The sequence below is a fragment of the Plecotus auritus genome, assembly GCF_963455305.1.
Source record: "Plecotus auritus genome assembly, chromosome: 11".
Lineage (NCBI taxonomy): Eukaryota > Metazoa > Chordata > Mammalia > Chiroptera > Vespertilionidae > Plecotus > Plecotus auritus.
The window spans coordinates 42,756,199-42,773,368 of NC_137777.1; the positions used below are offsets into that span (position 1 = coordinate 42,756,199).

At 43.9% G+C, this 17,170-nt stretch overlaps 1 protein-coding gene across 22 annotated transcripts in view; it reads right to left on the reverse strand.

Moving 5' to 3' along the window:
• STAU2 (staufen double-stranded RNA binding protein 2) overlaps positions 1–17,170 on the reverse strand; it is a 244,914-nt gene that overhangs the window by 195,147 nt on the left and 32,597 nt on the right. For 20 of the 22 annotated variants that reach the window (XM_080647146.1, XM_080647156.1, XM_080647142.1 and 17 more), the window contains one exon: positions 9,981–10,116. The exons of the other annotated variants lie outside the window; for them this stretch is intronic. In XM_080647146.1, the coding sequence (XP_080503272.1) occupies positions 9,981–10,116 (136 nt within the window). The remainder of the gene's footprint in view (positions 1–9,980; positions 10,117–17,170) is intronic. 22 annotated transcript variants of the gene reach the window in all.

Sequence of the window (17,170 nt, forward strand, 5' to 3'; positions counted from 1 at the left end):
GGATCCAGAGCACAGGCCGGGCTGAGGGACATCCCCTGCCCCCAAGTGCATGAATTTCATGCACTGGGCCTCTAGTGTTATTATAAAAACTTCCATAAACATGCAACATAAATACTCATTATAAATAGTCACAGCACTTGCAGTAAAAAGCATACTCAAATTTCTTCCTAAATCCAATTGACATTAAAATTTCAGAAACCCTTCACTAAAAATCAATAATTCAAGAAAATACATAAAAAATGACCAAATATTAAGGAAAAACACCTAGTTTCTAATACTGTTTTTCTACTCAAACCAAATGAGACTCTCCAAATCAAAGGAGAGAAAAAAAGATTCAGAATTTTTCAAATTTCTCAGAGCTACTACCAACCTGTATAAAATTTCCGTTACGCCCTGGCCGGTTTGGCTCAGTGGATAGAGCGTTGGCCTGTAAACTGAAGGGTCCCAGGTTCGATACCGGCCAAGGGCACATACCTGGGTTGCGGGCTTAATCCCCAGTGTGGGGAATGCAGGAGGCAGCTGATCAATGATTCTCTCTCATCACTGATGTTTCTATTTCTCTCTCCCTTTCCCTTCCTCTCTGAAATCAATAAAAATATATTAAGAAAAAAGAAAAGTCAAGATACTTAGCTTTAAAAAAAAATTAAAATAAAATTTCCATTACACAAATCTGAAAGCAGAAAGCCCACTCATCCATATTGTCAGCTGTGTATCGGGCTGATTTTTGCCTATTATATTGAACCATATGAAGCTGACATATTTATAGGTTAAAAAACAGTCAAATATCAGCAGTTTCATGTGGTTTAAACTATCATTTATCATTGAACCACCAGCCTTAGAATATGAACCAAAGTGAATGCACCCAGACTGTATGTTGTTTTATCAGTATACAAGCACCATCTGGTGGCAGAAAGCAAAACTGCAAGTTATACATGTTTATACCACTACTGCTGCAAATATATTCAGTTTCTCAGCTGTTTTACTTTCTTTCCAATATGCTTTTTAAAGGGGTGTTACACTAGTGAAGAACGCTTAGATTGACAGTTTGAACAAGCTTAAAATAAACAGCACATCCTAATAAAAGAGTAATATGCAAATTGACCATACCTCCGCTACACCCACAAGCCACGCTCACCAGCTAATCAGGAGTGAGTATGCAAATCAACCTAACCAAGATGGCTGCAGCCACGGAGATAGCAGGAGGCTTGAGTTGCCCCTGGCAATGGAGGAAGCCAAGTTTCTGCAGCCCTGGTCTGCCTTGGCCTCCGCTTAAGGCTACAAAGTTTCAATTATAGAAGATAAATAAATCGCAGATACCAGGGCCTCCGCTTGGGTGGCCGGGGGGCGTGGCCGGCCTGCAAACCACACAGGCCCCTTGCCCAGGCCGCCTCACGCCCCAAGGGAACCCCCATCCTGATCCAGGACACCCTTCAGGGCAAACCAGCTGGCCCCCACCCGTGCACCAGGCCTCTATCCTATCTAATCCTCCTATCTAATAAAGGAATAATATGCAAATTGACCGTCACTCCAACACACAAGATGGCTGCCCCCATGTGGTCAAAGATGACTGACCCCATGTGGACACAAGATGGCTGCCTCAAGATGGCCAGCAGGGGAGGGCAGTTGGGAGGGATCAGGTCTGCAAGGGAGGGCAGTTGTGGGCGATCAGGCCAGCAGGGGAGGGCAGTTGGGAGGGACCAGGCCTGCAAGGGAGGGCAGTTGGGGGTGATCAAACCTGCAAGGGAAGGCAGTTAGGGGTGACCAGGCTGGCAGAGGAGGGAAGTTGGGGGCAAACAGGCTGGCAGGGGAGCAGTTAGGGGCAAACCAGACTGGCAGGGGAGCAGTTAGGCATCAATCAGGCTGGCAGGGGAGTGGTTAGGGAGTGATCAGGCTGGCAGGCAGAAGCAGTTTAGGGCAATCAGGACGGCATGCAGGCGAGCAGTTGGGAGCCAGCAGTCCTGGATTGTGAGAGGGATGTCCAACTGCCCGTTAAGGCCTGATCCAGGATCGGGCCTAAACAGGCATTCGGACATCCCTCGAGGGGTCCCAGATTGGAGAGGGTGCAGGCTGGGCTGAGGGACACACCCCCCTGTGCATAAATTTTGTGCAACGGGCCTCTAGTCTAACAATAATTAGCAGCTAGTCATTGACCTATGTACCATAAACTTTGAAATGTAGTAAGCTATTTTCATAAACTAAAATCTTAGTTATTTCTACGTTTACTGATATTTAACATAATGACATAAAATCAGGTCAGACAGTTCAAAAAACTCGTCTCACCCTCTCAAATTTCCACTCTGTAAAGTTCTTTGCAAGTCTGATAGGTTAATTTCCCAGGGCAATGGGGGGGGGGGGCGTGGGGAGAAGGAAGAGGAGGAGGGGTACAGGTAGCCTCAAGTAGGCATCTGGCTCTGCCATAGGAACAAGTAACTTTGGGACAAAATAGTCCAATTCCTTTCCTTGTTTCACGTGCTATGATTCCTACCACACATGCTAAGAGAAAGCAGCTTTACTGACCTAGGCACAAGTGATTGGTTTAGGAATTGGATATGCTACTAGACAAAGGCAACCAAATATTACCTTTGACACGAAATATACCAACCACACGTGAGGCCAGGGGTGCTTGGCGTGGATGCAAGCCATGAACTGTTCCAAAATGAAGATGACAAACCAATAGAACCAAACCCCTTCGGGAAGGAAACATAAATCCTAGATGAACAAAGAACACATGGGTCACTCAAACTTAGGTTGCATCCGAAACAATGCCCTTTTCTGCAAGGTACGTTACACATGCTATTCCAGAAGCCCTGGCCCCTGAGCTTCCTCTTCCCACGTGTACCTCCAACCAACACTCAAAGCCAAAGGCTATCTTCACATACCTTCACTGGGGCTTTAAAGAGTGGTAACAGGACTCCTCCTAAATATCTCATAAGTAATGTAAGCTCAACACAGCCAAAACCAAATTCCTCATTTTCCCAAAGACCTGCTCCAGCTCCTCCCACTGTCCAGAGATGTGAAGGTTACCCTTAATGCTCCCCATCCAATCGCTCTCCAGGTGCTACAAAGTCTATCTTCTACATACCTAGACACAATCTCCTCTCCATCTTCACTGTCCCCGGCTCTCATCACGTTAAGCCTGAATTACAACATCCTTGTAATTCATCTGTCTCCCTTGAATTTTAAGCCTCTCCAAACTATTTTCCATATACTATCAAAGCAATATTCCTTTAAAAAATATCCAGCTAGACCTAGCTGGTTTGGCTCAGTGGATAGAGCGTCAGCCTGCAGACTCAAGGGTCCCGGGTTCAATTCCAGTCAAGGGCACATGCCTGGGTTTCAGGCTTAATCCCCACTAGGGGGCTTGCAGCAGGCAGCCAATCAATAATTCCCTCTCATTGATGTTTCTATCTCTCTCCCTCTCCCTTCCTCTCTAAAATCAATAAAAATGTATTTTAAAATAATAATAATGAATAAATAAATATCCAGCTATTTTATCCCTCATCTTACAATCCTTCAGTGGCTCTCAATCACATCCAGGATAAACCCTAACCCTCTTGGCGTGCCACCTTCGGGCATCCAGGTCAGCATCCTACCTGAACCCTTCAGCATTGTCATCCCAGACACACCCATTTGCTTGCAAGGCCAGGAATGAACTAAACTTCTCAGGATTCCTTGCTGTTGTTCTCAAAATCTAGGTTGCTTTCCCTAACCTCCTTCATCTGGCTGTCACCTGGTTAACCTTGAACATTCAGTGTAAGAGTCTATTCCTCAGAGGCTTGATTCCCCAGTCTGAGGGAGGTGTGTTCTCAATATTCCCATGGCCATATGGACACATCTATCATTGTTGTTTCTTTTCATTGTCTTCCTCCTCTACACTCAGAATCCCCTAGCCCAGTGGTCGGCAAACTCATTAGTCAACAGAGCCAAATATCAACAGTACAGCGATTGAAATTTCTTTTGAGAGCCAAATTTTTTAAACGTAAACTTCTTCTAACGCCACTTCTTCAAAATAGACTCGCCCAGGCCGTGGTTATTTTGTGGAAGAGCCACACTCAAGGGGCCAAAGAGCCGCATGTGGCTCGTGAGCCGCAGTTTGCCGACCACGGCCCTAGCCTGTCTTTCATCAAAGTATCTACTGCAACACAACATGTGGCAGAGTCGGCAGGCATTCGAACAACGTCTGCTGAGGGAATGAGGCCTCGAAAAAGCCCTTTCAGGTGGTTTTATCTCCATGTGGGAAATGGGGCAAGTCAGCGAGCCCAGTGCCTTCCCCAAGTCACACAGCTAAAAGCAGCAGGACCGGGATTTGAACCGGATGCCCTCATTGTAATGGAAATGATTTTCTCTCAGAATCTGGCCTTTGGGGAACCACTCCATAAAATGTGTTATTCGGATGGGACTAAATCCTATTTATCCAGGCTGAGCACAAACCCAAACTTGGCCAATTAAAGTCCCCCCGACCCCAAATCCAGTCTGAATGACAAATTCTGGGATGGACAGTCTACACAAAGGGGGGGTGGTGTGTGTGTGTGTGTGTGTGTCTGTGTGTGTCTGTGTGTGTGTGTGTGTGTCTGTGTGTGTGTGTCTGTGTGTGTGTGTGTGTGTGTGTGTCTGTGTCCTTCTCCAGACGGCAAGTTGAGGGCTGGTATCACACGAGGTATAGCTAATGGAAGCAGTTTCGTTGAAACTAAAGTGAAGCAGAAGAACAATGAGATGAGCAACACTAAAGCCCTGCATCCAACCACGCCTACAGATCTCCCCGAGAGACCCCAGTCACACAGGGCAAAATCCCCCGTTTCCACGTGGGCAGCCTGTGTCGGCACACCAGAGACCCTCTGGCTCCAGCCAAGCAATAATCTCATCTTTTCACCTGTGAATATACAAAGTGGACAAATTGTAGGCCTGATTTTAACCATTCTGTTTCTTGAGATAATGTGTATACTTTTCTGTAACAAAGCTGGGAGAACAAAAGCATAAAATGCTCTCCAATCTTTTTATCTTGTACTTTGTCATATAAATCTGTGAATGCTTTCAACTTTATATGTTAGTCAGTCAACAGGGCTCCAAATAAGAAAGGAAAAAAAGCCGAAACCGGTTTGGCTCAGTGGATGGAGCGTCGGCCTGCGGACTGAAGGGTCCCGGGTTCGATTCCGGTCAGGGGCATGTACCTTGGTTGCGGGCACATCCCCAGTGGGAGGTGTGCAGGAGGCAGCTGATCAATGTTTCTCTCTCATCGATGTTTCTAGCTCTCTATCCCTCTCCCTTCCTCTCTGTGAAATATCAATAAAATATATTTAAAAAAAAAAAAAAGATGTAACTGGATGTATTCATTTTCAAACATCTTGGGGGTAGCAAAGGGAGACGGGGACTTCAGAGTCCAGGTGAGAATCATCATCTCTTTTTTCTCCAGCCGTCAGAAATGGGCGGGGGGGGCGGGGGGAGGCTTGTTTATGAGGTCCTCCTTAGGCCTCTGAATGAGTGCAGGTGGAGGAAACTCCTCAGGAAAAAAAACAGACTAAAAAAAAAACAGCCTGGGCAATATCTAATTATTGCTTAGTATAGTTTAAGTAGAAAACGGAAAGACCTTTTCGGAAATCCCTGTAAACCTACCTGTTTCTTAAACTCCTTCACCTTTCATTCCCTGCCTTATTAGGAAGCTGCTGACTCACCTGGAATCTGACAAGAAGCGTCTCCGCGAATCTTTGGCTCCAAATTCCCTGAAACACATTAGGGTGGCGTCCTCTGCAAATTAAACTCCTTTGCGGGATCACAATTCTAACCGAGGAGCAGTGAGGTCTGGACTTCGGGAGCGGAGAGCTTTTGTAACATATGGCCTGGCGGCGTCCCTACTTACTTTTTACCCTTTCAGTGACTCAGACCCTCCAAAAACCTGGAGGGAAAGTCCACTTTATCCACTACAGGGAAATGGCCGAGGCACAACCCTTTGGAGAAGTCTAATAAAATCCTTGCACCTTCATGACAACCACGCAATCAGATCCTGAAACTAGGAATTGCCGACAAAGGGAAAATGTTAGCGTTCTTAGCAGAAGCTCTAAAGCAGAAAAAATAAAATCAAAGGAAACCCCTGACCCGTCACACCCTCATTTCCCACCCCTCTGGCCCCTGATGGAGGCACCTGCACCTGGGACACTGCTGCTGGGCACTCAGCTACCACAGGGCCTTTGCATTTGGCGTTTCTGCTGCCTGGAACGCTCTTCCTCCCCCCAGTGCCATTCCCACTGCTCATTCCCGCTCTTCCTTCAGCTCTTTATTAACACTGTCACCTTCTCAGTGAGAAACCGCCTCTTATTGACAACTGCCTCCCCCACTAGGACATGAGCTCCTAAGGACAGAGATTAATGTCAGATGTCTCACTGCTTTACCACCAGATTTCTTTCATTCGAAAGTAATAAATTATAATGTTATATGTCAAATATAGTACAACAATAAAATAAAAAATAGGCAATAAATTCACTAATCAAAATTCTAGCAAAAGTCCAATACAGGATTATAGACATCAAAATCAATAAACATCCTATATAATAAATAGGTAATATGCAAATGGTTGTTACACCATGACACGTAATGACCAGCAGAGAGCTGCAGGAGGGTGGGGCAGCGAGCTACAAGTGGCGGAGAGCTACAGGGCAGCAAGCTATGAGTGCTGGAGGCACGCGGCAACTCGCACACGGATTCGTGCGCAGACCTACTAGTTTAATATAATGTCCTCGTGAGTCTACTAAGTATAATGTCCTCATGAGTCTATTTGTTATATAGCACATTAAAAGTTAACTATCTTGCCAAAACCGGTTTGGCTCAGTGGATAGAGTGTCAGCCTGCGGACTGAAAAGTCCCAGGTTCGATTCCGGTCAAGGGCATGCACCATGGTTGGGGGCACGTCCCCAGTGGGGGGTGTGCAGGAGGCAGCTGATCGATGTTTCTCTCTCATCGATGTTTCTAACTCTCTATCCCTCTCCCTTCCTCTCTGTAAAAAAAATCAATAAAATATATTTAAAAAAACAACAAACGTTAACTATCTTGCAAACATAAAATAGATGAAGTTCCTAACTCAGGTGGGCAAACAGATCTATGATGCTCAAGTAGGCAAATAGTTTATTTATAGTAGGTAAACGCAGGCTGACAAGAAAGGTAGTGGGTATGTTATACAGAAAAAGAGAAAGTGAGGCAACTATATGACAAATGTGATGTCCCTCTTGCCTTCTACGCGGTGTAGACGCCAAGTGGAGAGCTGACAAGCCTGCCTCAGGATGGTCCATGGTTGGAGAGGACACAGAGGGGATGGAACAGCATCCCCGGGAGCCGAGGAGAGCTAAGGGGAGGGCCAAGGCGGCAGGAAAGAAGGGAGATACTCTGGAGGAGTGCTTAGGAGGAGCCAATGGCCACGATCACCACGCGCAGGTTTCGGCAGGGCAGGCAAGATAGGTGCCAGCTACCCATGGACAAGGGACATCACCACAAAGACCGGAGGAGCCAGAGCACAATGCAGGCCCCAGACAGACATGAGGGCCCTCCCTTCCCACTGGGACAGTACAGTCAATTCCCCAGACACCCCTGGAGGAAAGGGGAGGGGCAGAAGTCTACAAGATTGTCTAAAAGGTTTTCTCAGAGAACCTGAGCAATATTTAAATGAGTTACTTACAATTTAAGTAGAATTAAATAGTAATTTTTCCATTACCAAGCAAGATACCAAAAAAATATCAGATTATGTATAGACCAAATAAATATCTTCTCCTCGCATCTGAGTCTGTGATATCAGTAAATATACGAAATGATCTGAAAAGCATCAGCAGCCCATCCAGAGATGAAACGATAATTATGTGACATACTAGAGGTATTAGCTAACACACAATGGCAATTATAGCGCAATATAAATGTGGCAAATCAATGTCCAACACCCTAAGCTTACACAATGTTACACAACAATTATACCTCAATAAAAAAATTTCAAAGCATCAGCAAATATCTGATCACATGTGAGAATTCCTTAGACATAAAAGTAGTAAAAGATATAACAAAAAAATAATTAACAGATTAGACCATATAACATTTAAAACTGTAGTATATTACACAAAACAAACACAAATCTAGCCAATTTTTTTAAGCAGGAAAACTAAATAAAGAATTAATATAATACCTCCAACACATAAACATTTGAAGATTGGTCAAGCACTACAATACAAGTTAGCAAAGTCAAAAAGACAAGTCAAAAAGAATAAGCAACTAATAAATATTTGAAAAACTGTTCAGTCTCACAAGTAATCAATAAAACCAAAATCTAAAAACATTCCACTTTTTAACTATCAAACAAGACAATGCGTTCAAACCCAATTTGTGTTGTCAGAATGAAATGGAATACACTGTAAGAAATTAGTAAAAACTTTAATGTAATTGGGCAAAATGTTATTCTTTTTAATCCAATACCCCCTTGCAGTAATCTATCAGTGATATAAAGAAATAATCAGTGATATAAACAAAAATTGGTATATAAAGACAGTTTACTGCAGCATTATTTATAACTATCATAAAAAGGGAAACCTAAATGATCAAAAAGAGGTATATTTTGTTTGTATACTTATAAAATATTCCTTGTTTATACCTATTTATATACTTACAAAGTATAACTTGGCCATATAAAGCATTAATACCCATTAAAAAGATTTTTCAAAGATTACTTAAAGATATGAAAAATGATCACTATATTAAGTGAAAAGAAGGCAATGTTACATATATGAGATGAACAAATTATGATATAGTCATACAAAGGAACATTATTCATCAATAAAAAAGAGCAAAACCCAGATATAAGCAACATGGATGAATCTCTAAAAAGAAAAGTAAACAAAGAAAACTATTATGTAAAGTGAAAAAAGTCTGATGCAGAAGAGTAGATGCTGTATGAGTCTAGTAACATGAAGTTCAGTAACGGGCAAAACTAGTCTATGGGACAGAAGAGTGGCTACTTCAGGGACGAGGGAGGAGGGAACACCCAGGGGGGATGGTGACAAATGAGGACTCACACAGGTAAAAAGTCATCAATCAAATAAACTATAATTACATATATACATAAATAAGATAATCAAGTAAAGTCATCAAGATGTACATTTAAGATTTGTACATTTTATCATTCACATATACCTCCATGAGGTACTATAGAAACTGCATATTATGGGTAACTTCAATTTGGTTAAATATGTTTATATGTAAAGTATAAAATATATATAAAGTACATCAAAATATTAAAGGTGGTTAAATCTGGGGTTGCAAATTATTTATAATTTCTTTTTTTATCTTTCTGCATTTTTCACATCCTCTATAATGAGTTAAATTACTTTTACAAATGATCAGAAAAAGATTATAAACCTTTTTAAAAATTCTGCCATGGTTTTAAAATAAAATTCTGTTACACTTATAACTATCATAAAATTATGTAATGTACAGAAAGACTTAGTAAATCCTCCCAACAAACTTTTTATACATTATTAAAGCTCTTACAGGAGAGAATTTAAGTAGGCTCTTACTCCTTTTGACAGTACTAAATTTCATTGATGTGTCCTATAATTTCATAGTTTTTATCCACCATGAAAAACTGTCTTTAAAAAATTATAAACACTCATGCTTGCAATATATTCGGACAAATTAAGGAAAACACTAATTAAGCTAACCACCTGCTTGATGAGGAAATGAGCAAGTCGACTGGGCAGTCAGCACTAGACTGCGGAATGGCTTTAAAACATGGTCCCGCCCAAAACAAACATAGGGGTCTCGTGACTCAATAAAAACTAGTTCCTGAAAACCAGTTATTTTTTAAGTGAAATATTCCTGAGAGTCTGATTTATCTAAGTCCCATGTAATATGCCTGAAGTCAGTATTGTTTACAATGAAAACACTCCGTGAGTTTCAGAAACGTTTACCACATGCATAAACTAATAAATAAGAACAAGACCAAAAGGCAGACGCACCTCTGATTGTACATGCCCCGGAAGTTGTAATTAGCTCTGTAATTTGGGAAAGGCTTTGGATCTAGTGGCCGGTAGATGGCAGGCTCTCCCCTCTTCATGGCGAGCCCATTCAGTTCCACGGTGGGAGTGATACTACCTGTGAAGACACATAGCGAAGGCCACAAGTCAAATATTTCCCTAATGAATCGTGCAAGCTCTATCTATATTACATGTAAACACCATGGAAGTAGGTCTGATTTTCTAAGGGAGTGCATAAACAAACTAAATAAACAGGAAAGTGATTCCAAATGAAATCTGGAATTTGGGGTTTTGCAACATTTTCTATACAGTAATGAATGACCCAAAATTCAACTTTATAGCGATACTATTTCAAAACAAGGCAAACACAAGTTTCACAGATTGCTCAATTCAGTTATAATTAAGAAAGTTTTGAATTTCATCATTACTTATCCCAGAAAACTTCTAATTATCTAATCATTAAACATTATCATCTGCGAATATTTTTACTTATATTTGGCAATCGAGCAACCAAAATTAGCAAGGAACACAGTCATCAGTAATTCTTGGATTTATCTAATGAAAATAAATTTTGAATTTTTTCTATAACTAACAACAGGACAAAGGAATACAAGTAATGCTTTCTGTAGATAATCTTTATAGATACATACGGAAGCATGCATGGATGAACTGATATATCTGAGATTAGTTTCAAAATAACTCAGAGGAGAGAGAGATAAGAAACACAACTGGCCCTGGCTGGTGTTTCTCAGTGGTTAGAGTGTCGGCTTGTGCACTGAAGGGTCTTAGGTTCGATTTCCTATCAATAGCACATACCTTAGTTTCAGGTTCGATCCCCGATGCCCCTTCTGGTCAGGGTGTGTATAGGAGGCCACCAACTGATGTGTGTGTGTCTCTCTCTCATTGGTGTTCTCTCTCTCTCTCTCTCTCTCTCTCTCTCTCTCTCTCTCTTTCTTCCTCCTTCCCTCCCTTCCACTCTCTCTAAAATGCAATGGAAAAAATATCCTTGGGTGAGGATTTAAAAAACATGAAACAAGGTTGGCTATATCATGTGTGGATAACCGCTGAAGCTGGGGATGGGTACAGAGATATTCGCTATTTTACTCTCTCTATTTTATTACAAGTTTGAATAATTATATAATGAATAATACACAATGTAAAATTATGTCAAGTTATTTTAAGTATCAAAAGAAGTTATTTAGCAAAATATATTTACATACATTCCATGTAACAAATCACAAAAATAAATCTAAAGCTTTCTTAGAAAGTAAAATTTATTTGCAATGTAAATTCTGTGCACAGTACGTTTAAGACTTCATTCATCACACACAAAACTGGTTCCAGTTCCTGCCACAGTGAACCCAGGGCCGGCACAGAGCACCAGCAAAGGGGTGGGGGCTGACCCAAATGCACCCCTGGCAGCCAGCCAGGCCATGAGCAACCCACCAAGACTCAAGAACCTGCTCACTGGGTCTCATCTCTAAAGAATTCGTGTGAAACCATGGAAGAGTTTAAAGGAACAAGAATAAACCAAGGTTAAGAAAGGGGGAAAATATGGGGAGTGAAGGACAAAGGAAGAGGTGGGAAAGAATAAGAAAAAAAGCAAAGTAATTTGAATTAGTCCAAATCCCTAATTTAATCCATATGCACAGGGCAGAGGAAGAGAAAGTCAAGCATGAAGGAATTTTCTTTTCTGTCTGTCTTTCGTTTGTTCAGTATTTTACCAAGGGAGTAATAAAATGCACAAACCTTAAGCATTCAGCTCCATGAATGTAGACACTCATTCAGATTAAGATATGAACGTTTCCATCACCCGGAAAGCTCCTCATGCCATTTTCCAGTCAAGACCGACCTCCCCAAGTTACCCATTCTGACCTCTGTCATCATTGATCAGTTTTGTCCTTTGAATCTGAATATGAATCATTCTGTCTTGCTTCTTTCACTCGATATTGATTTTATTGAATATATCAGTATTTCAAACTATATTTCATCACTGAATATTTCAATGAAGGAATATACCAGTTTATCTAATCTGCTGTCGCTGGGACATCTGGGATTGTTTCCAGTTTGGGGCTATTAAGTGAAAAGCCACCTTGACACTCATTTGTTCTGGGTGTGTATACCTAGCAGTGGACCTGCTAGGTCATAGAGTAGGTTTATATTTAACTTTATTATGGACTGCCTAACAGTTTTCCAAAGATTTGTATCAACACCAACAAGCAGTCTATGCCTTTAAAAGCTTACAATTGTCTTCAGGAAGACTTCCGTTTAATAATTAACACCTAAATCAGTTGTAAGACTTATGTCATTTCGAGTTCTCCTTTCCAATCATCGCACAGACACCAGCAGCCTCAAGGTCACACAGGGTCTTTGTGAAGGAGAGAAGGTGAGCAGAAAAGCACAAACCAAGCTGAAAAGGGTCCTCTCTTCTAGAGGAAAGGATCTCCTACTGTTTCACCAAGAACTGGACTGAGGCAGTGATGTTTTCCCACAAAACACTCAAAGAGTAACTTCAAACTCTAAGATACCTCCAGGTAATGCTCAGGACCATTATTTTCAGCATGTGCCAGTTGGGCATGGGCTACATAAAGATAATCATTACACAGGAATCCTCATGTATGATATGGCTATAAACAACACTATAAACACAGGATCCTTTTCAGTGGTTTTTAGCCACATTAAAGGAAATTTCTACAATTATCAGTGATAAATATAAAAAGGCTAATTAATTAGATATACCAATATCTAGAGCTACAATCGTGGATTTCTAGTATGTGGCAGGTGAAAGAAAATTGCCACATATTACTGACACTTGAGGCCACAGCTTTGTAGCAAGTTAGAACAGTCCCTAGAACATAATAGTTACTCAATAAATAACTGTTGAAAGAATGAATGGATTTCAGGGCTCCTTGGGGAACTGGCTGGCACCAGGATCAGGGCCAGGGCCAGGAAAATACAAGTCGGCCTAGAACAGCTATTGTACCAGAAAGGAAGAAATGATCAAAGAATGAGGAGGAAATAGCAGAAGGACTCAGGGATTAACTAGAAGGGGCCATACCACTGACCAAATCTGGGACAAGTTGAGAATTAAAATAAATAATGATAGATTGCAAGCCTCTAAGTTAAATAGGAATGCAGGTATCTGTGGTGATATACATAAATAAACAAATGAAAAAATGAGAGGGAAGAAAAGCTTTTGGTTAGAATGCCAACTATTAAATCTAAAAAGAATACTGTAACTTAAAAATCACCCACTGGGAAAGAATATTTCTGTTGTTTTATTTTTTTTTAAGATATTTTATTGATATTTTACAGAGAGGAAGGGAGAGGGATAAAGAGCTAGAAACATCGATGAGAGAGAAACATCGATCAGCTGCCTCCTGCACACCTCCCACTGGAGATGTGCCCGCAACCAAGGTACATGCCCTTGACCGGAATCGAACCCGGGACCCTTCAGTCCGCAGGCCGACGCTCTATCCACTGAGCCAAACCGGTTTTGGCTATTTCTGTTGTTTTAAATCACAAAAGAAAAAAATCACTGTGGTGCTTGGCCAGTGTGGCTCAGTGGTTGAGCATTTCAACCCCATGCAACAAGAGATCACTGGTTTGATTCCCTGACAGAGCACATGCCCGGGTTGCAGGCTGGATCCCCAGCAGGGAGCATGTAGGAGGCAATCCGTGGTTCTCTCTCATCATTGATGTTTCTATCTCTCTCTCCCTTCCTCTCTGAAATCAATAAAAATATATTTTAAAAAAGAACATGCTTTAATTGTTGCTGCAATTCACTATTCAGTTTGGCTAAAACTCTGTTGGTTTCTTTAGTGTGTCTAGTTGATGCCTAAATAGCTTTCTCATTTTTTCCAACAGATCTAGAAATAGAAGCTTGTGATGCAAGAACACCTGTCTTTTTTGTGGCATTCATCAACTTCTGGCCTTAAGTAATCTTCTGGTGTGATTTAAGCATGAACACGTGCATAACTTATGGCTCAACCATTGCAATCCTAGGTACATCCCCAACAGAGCTGTACTAGTAGTATATGTACAAGAATGATCACAACAGTATTAGTTCTAAATAATAGCCCCAACTGGAAACAACCCAACTGTCCATCAACAGTACAATGACTAAGTAAACTGTGGGATATTCATGCAATGGGATACCACAGAGCAATGGAATATTACCCTGTTAAACACAACACAGATCATTCGCACAAGCATAACATTGAGAAAAACAAGCTATCTAGTGTATGGCTCCACGAGCAGGCACAATGAAGGTAAGACGTCAGAAAGCAGAGCAATGTTCCCTTTGGAGTTGTGTAACCACTGGAAAGGGCGGGGCTCTGGCAGAGCCTGTGGAACTGGTAAAGCGATCAAAGAGCCAAGATCCATCAGGGCTCTCCAACCGGGATGCGTGCACTTGCCGGTACATCCGATTATACTCCATTTTAAAAGTTTACCCCCCAAATCTACTCATTCTCTCAGCTCACTGCCACTTCCAACAGGAAACACATCTCCACTGGCCCTCAGGTTCGGTCCTGCTTCTTTCCTCTGGCTTCCGGGCTGCTGTGCCTCCTGCAATAACCCTCGAGGTGGGCCTAACCCAGAGCTCGGCACACACGCTCTTGCTCCATTCACACCACCTGCCCTGCAGAGCACCGCACTCGCACGGCAGCAGCCACTGGGTCGGCAGCCACTGGGCCGGAGCAGCCACTGGGCCGGAGCAGCCACTGGGCCGGCAGCAGCCACTGGGCCGGCAGCAGCCACTGGGCCGGAGCAGCCACTGGGCCGGCAGCAGCCACTGGGCCGGCAGCCACTGGGTCGGAGCAGCCACTGGGCCGGAGCAGCCACTGGGCCGGCAGCCACTGGGCCGGAGCAGCCACTGGGCCGGCAGCAGCCACTGGGCCGGCAGCAGCCACTGGGCCAGCAGCCACTGGGCCGGAGCAGCCACTGGGCCGGCAGCCACTGGGCCGGAGCAGCCACTGGGCCGGCAGCCACTGGGCCGGCAGCCACTGGGCCGGCAGCAGCCACTGGGCCAGAGCAGCCACTGGGCCGGCAGCAGCCACTGGGCCGGAGCAGCCACTGGGCCGGCAGCAGCCACTGGGCCAGCAGCCACTGGGCCAGCAGCCACTGGGCCGGAGCAGCCACTGGGCCGGCAGCCACTGGGCCGGCAGCCACTGGGCCGGCAGCAGCCACTGGGCCGGAGCAGCCACTGGGCCGGCAGCAGCCACTGGGCCGGAGCAGCCACTGGGCCGGCAGCAGCCACTGGGCCGGCAGCCACTGGGCCAGCAGCCACTGGGCCGGCAGCAGCCACTGGGCCGGAGCAGCCACTGGGCCGGCAGCAGCCACTGGGCCGGCAGCCACTGGGCCGGAGCAGCCACTGGGCCGGCAGCAGCCACTGGGCCGGCAGCAGCCACTGGGTCAGGAACTCCTGTCCTGCTCCATTCTGGCCGCCACTCCCAACACCCCTGCAGCACAGGGGCAGACAGAACTAAATGCACATGACTTTCTTTTCTTCTTTCTTCACCAATAAACTATGGCAGGGGGTTCCTAACTGATCAAGTTTTTAGTATTTTCTACCTTCCATTTACATGTCAAATTGAACTCCCTAAAATGCTTTTTTAAACATACCATCCACCAGCTCGTAAATATTAATCCACCAAACTACCTAAGTCCTCCTTTAACATCGTCCATAGGGTCTTCAACTTTAAGCTAAATGGAAACCTGTATGAGGAAGCCAATTCCCCAGAGGCTAAGTGATATACACAGAGTGAAGTTCCTGCAGCACCTAATGAAACGAGGTAATCAAGGACCTGCTGTGTGGATAAAACTTAATCTCCTAAAGCTGGCACTCAAGTCCATCACAATCCACTCCTTAAATACATCTTCAGTCTTTTATATAATTTCTTTAATTGATTTCAGAGAGAGGAAAGGAGAGGGAGAGAGAGAAACATCAAAGTGAGAAACATCGATCGGCTGCCTCCCCCATGCCCCCTTCTGGGAATTGAGCCTGCCATCTGGACATGTGCCCTGACCAGGAATCAAACTGGGACCTTCTGATGCATGGGACCACACCCAACCTGAGCCACACCAGCCAGACTACATCTTCAATCTTATCTCTTAATGATCACTTACCTGTTCTAACTAAAAACCACCTACAGCTTTTTTTGAAACCAAACCAATTGTCCAGATTCCAATTCCAGTGCCTTTCCTCAGAGTAGAGTCTTCTTTCCTCTACTCCATGCCTGCCCACTCTCCAGTCAAGGCCCCTATCTCACCTCAACTACCTCCCGCCATGTTACCATTACTTACAACACCAATGGCCGTTATCATTCACTTGGTACTTAACCTTTACCATCGAGTTACGTGATTTATGTATACAACCGTGAAATCTTACATTTTACATACTTCTTAGATCTTTGTATACAAGTAAGTTCTTAATAAACAGAAGTAGTGGTGGGGTCCTAATGATCAACCAGTAATCTAAAGAGATTTTAAAAATCAAATAAGTAGGTAGCCCCTTATCAACTTAAAACTGAATAGATGTGGGTTTTTTTGTTTATTTTGTGTTTTTTTTTAAATATATTTTATTGATTTTTTACAGAGAGGAAGGGAGAGGGACAGAGAGTTAGAAACATCGATGAGAGAGAAACATCGATCAGCTGCCTCCTGCACACCCCCCACTGGGGATGTGCCTGCAACCAAGGTACATGCCCTTGACCGGAATCGAACCTGAGACCCCTCAGTCCTCAGGCTGACGCTCTATCCACTGAGCCAAACCAGTTAGGGCAAGATGTGTTTTTTTTTATTATAATTACTAGAGGCCCATTGCACGACATTCGTGCAAAAATAGGCCTTCTTTCCCCTGGCTTCACTCCCAGCCGCCCAGGAGCCAGCAAGTCCCACTCTCCGGGCCCGGCCCTCCCAGAAGCCGGCAAGTCCCCCGGGCCGCCAGGGAGCTGGCATGTCCCCACTCCCAGCCCACCGGAAGCCGGCATGTCCCCACTCCCAGCCCTCCCAGGAGCCAGCATGTCCCCACTCCCAGCCCTCCCAGGAGCCAGCAAGTCCCCACTCCCAGCCCTCCCAGGAGCCAGCAAGTCCCCACTCCCGGCCCACCGGGAGCTGGCAAGTCCGGGGGAGCCAGCAAGTCCTTGCTTCTGTCCGGAGCAGGGCTCCAG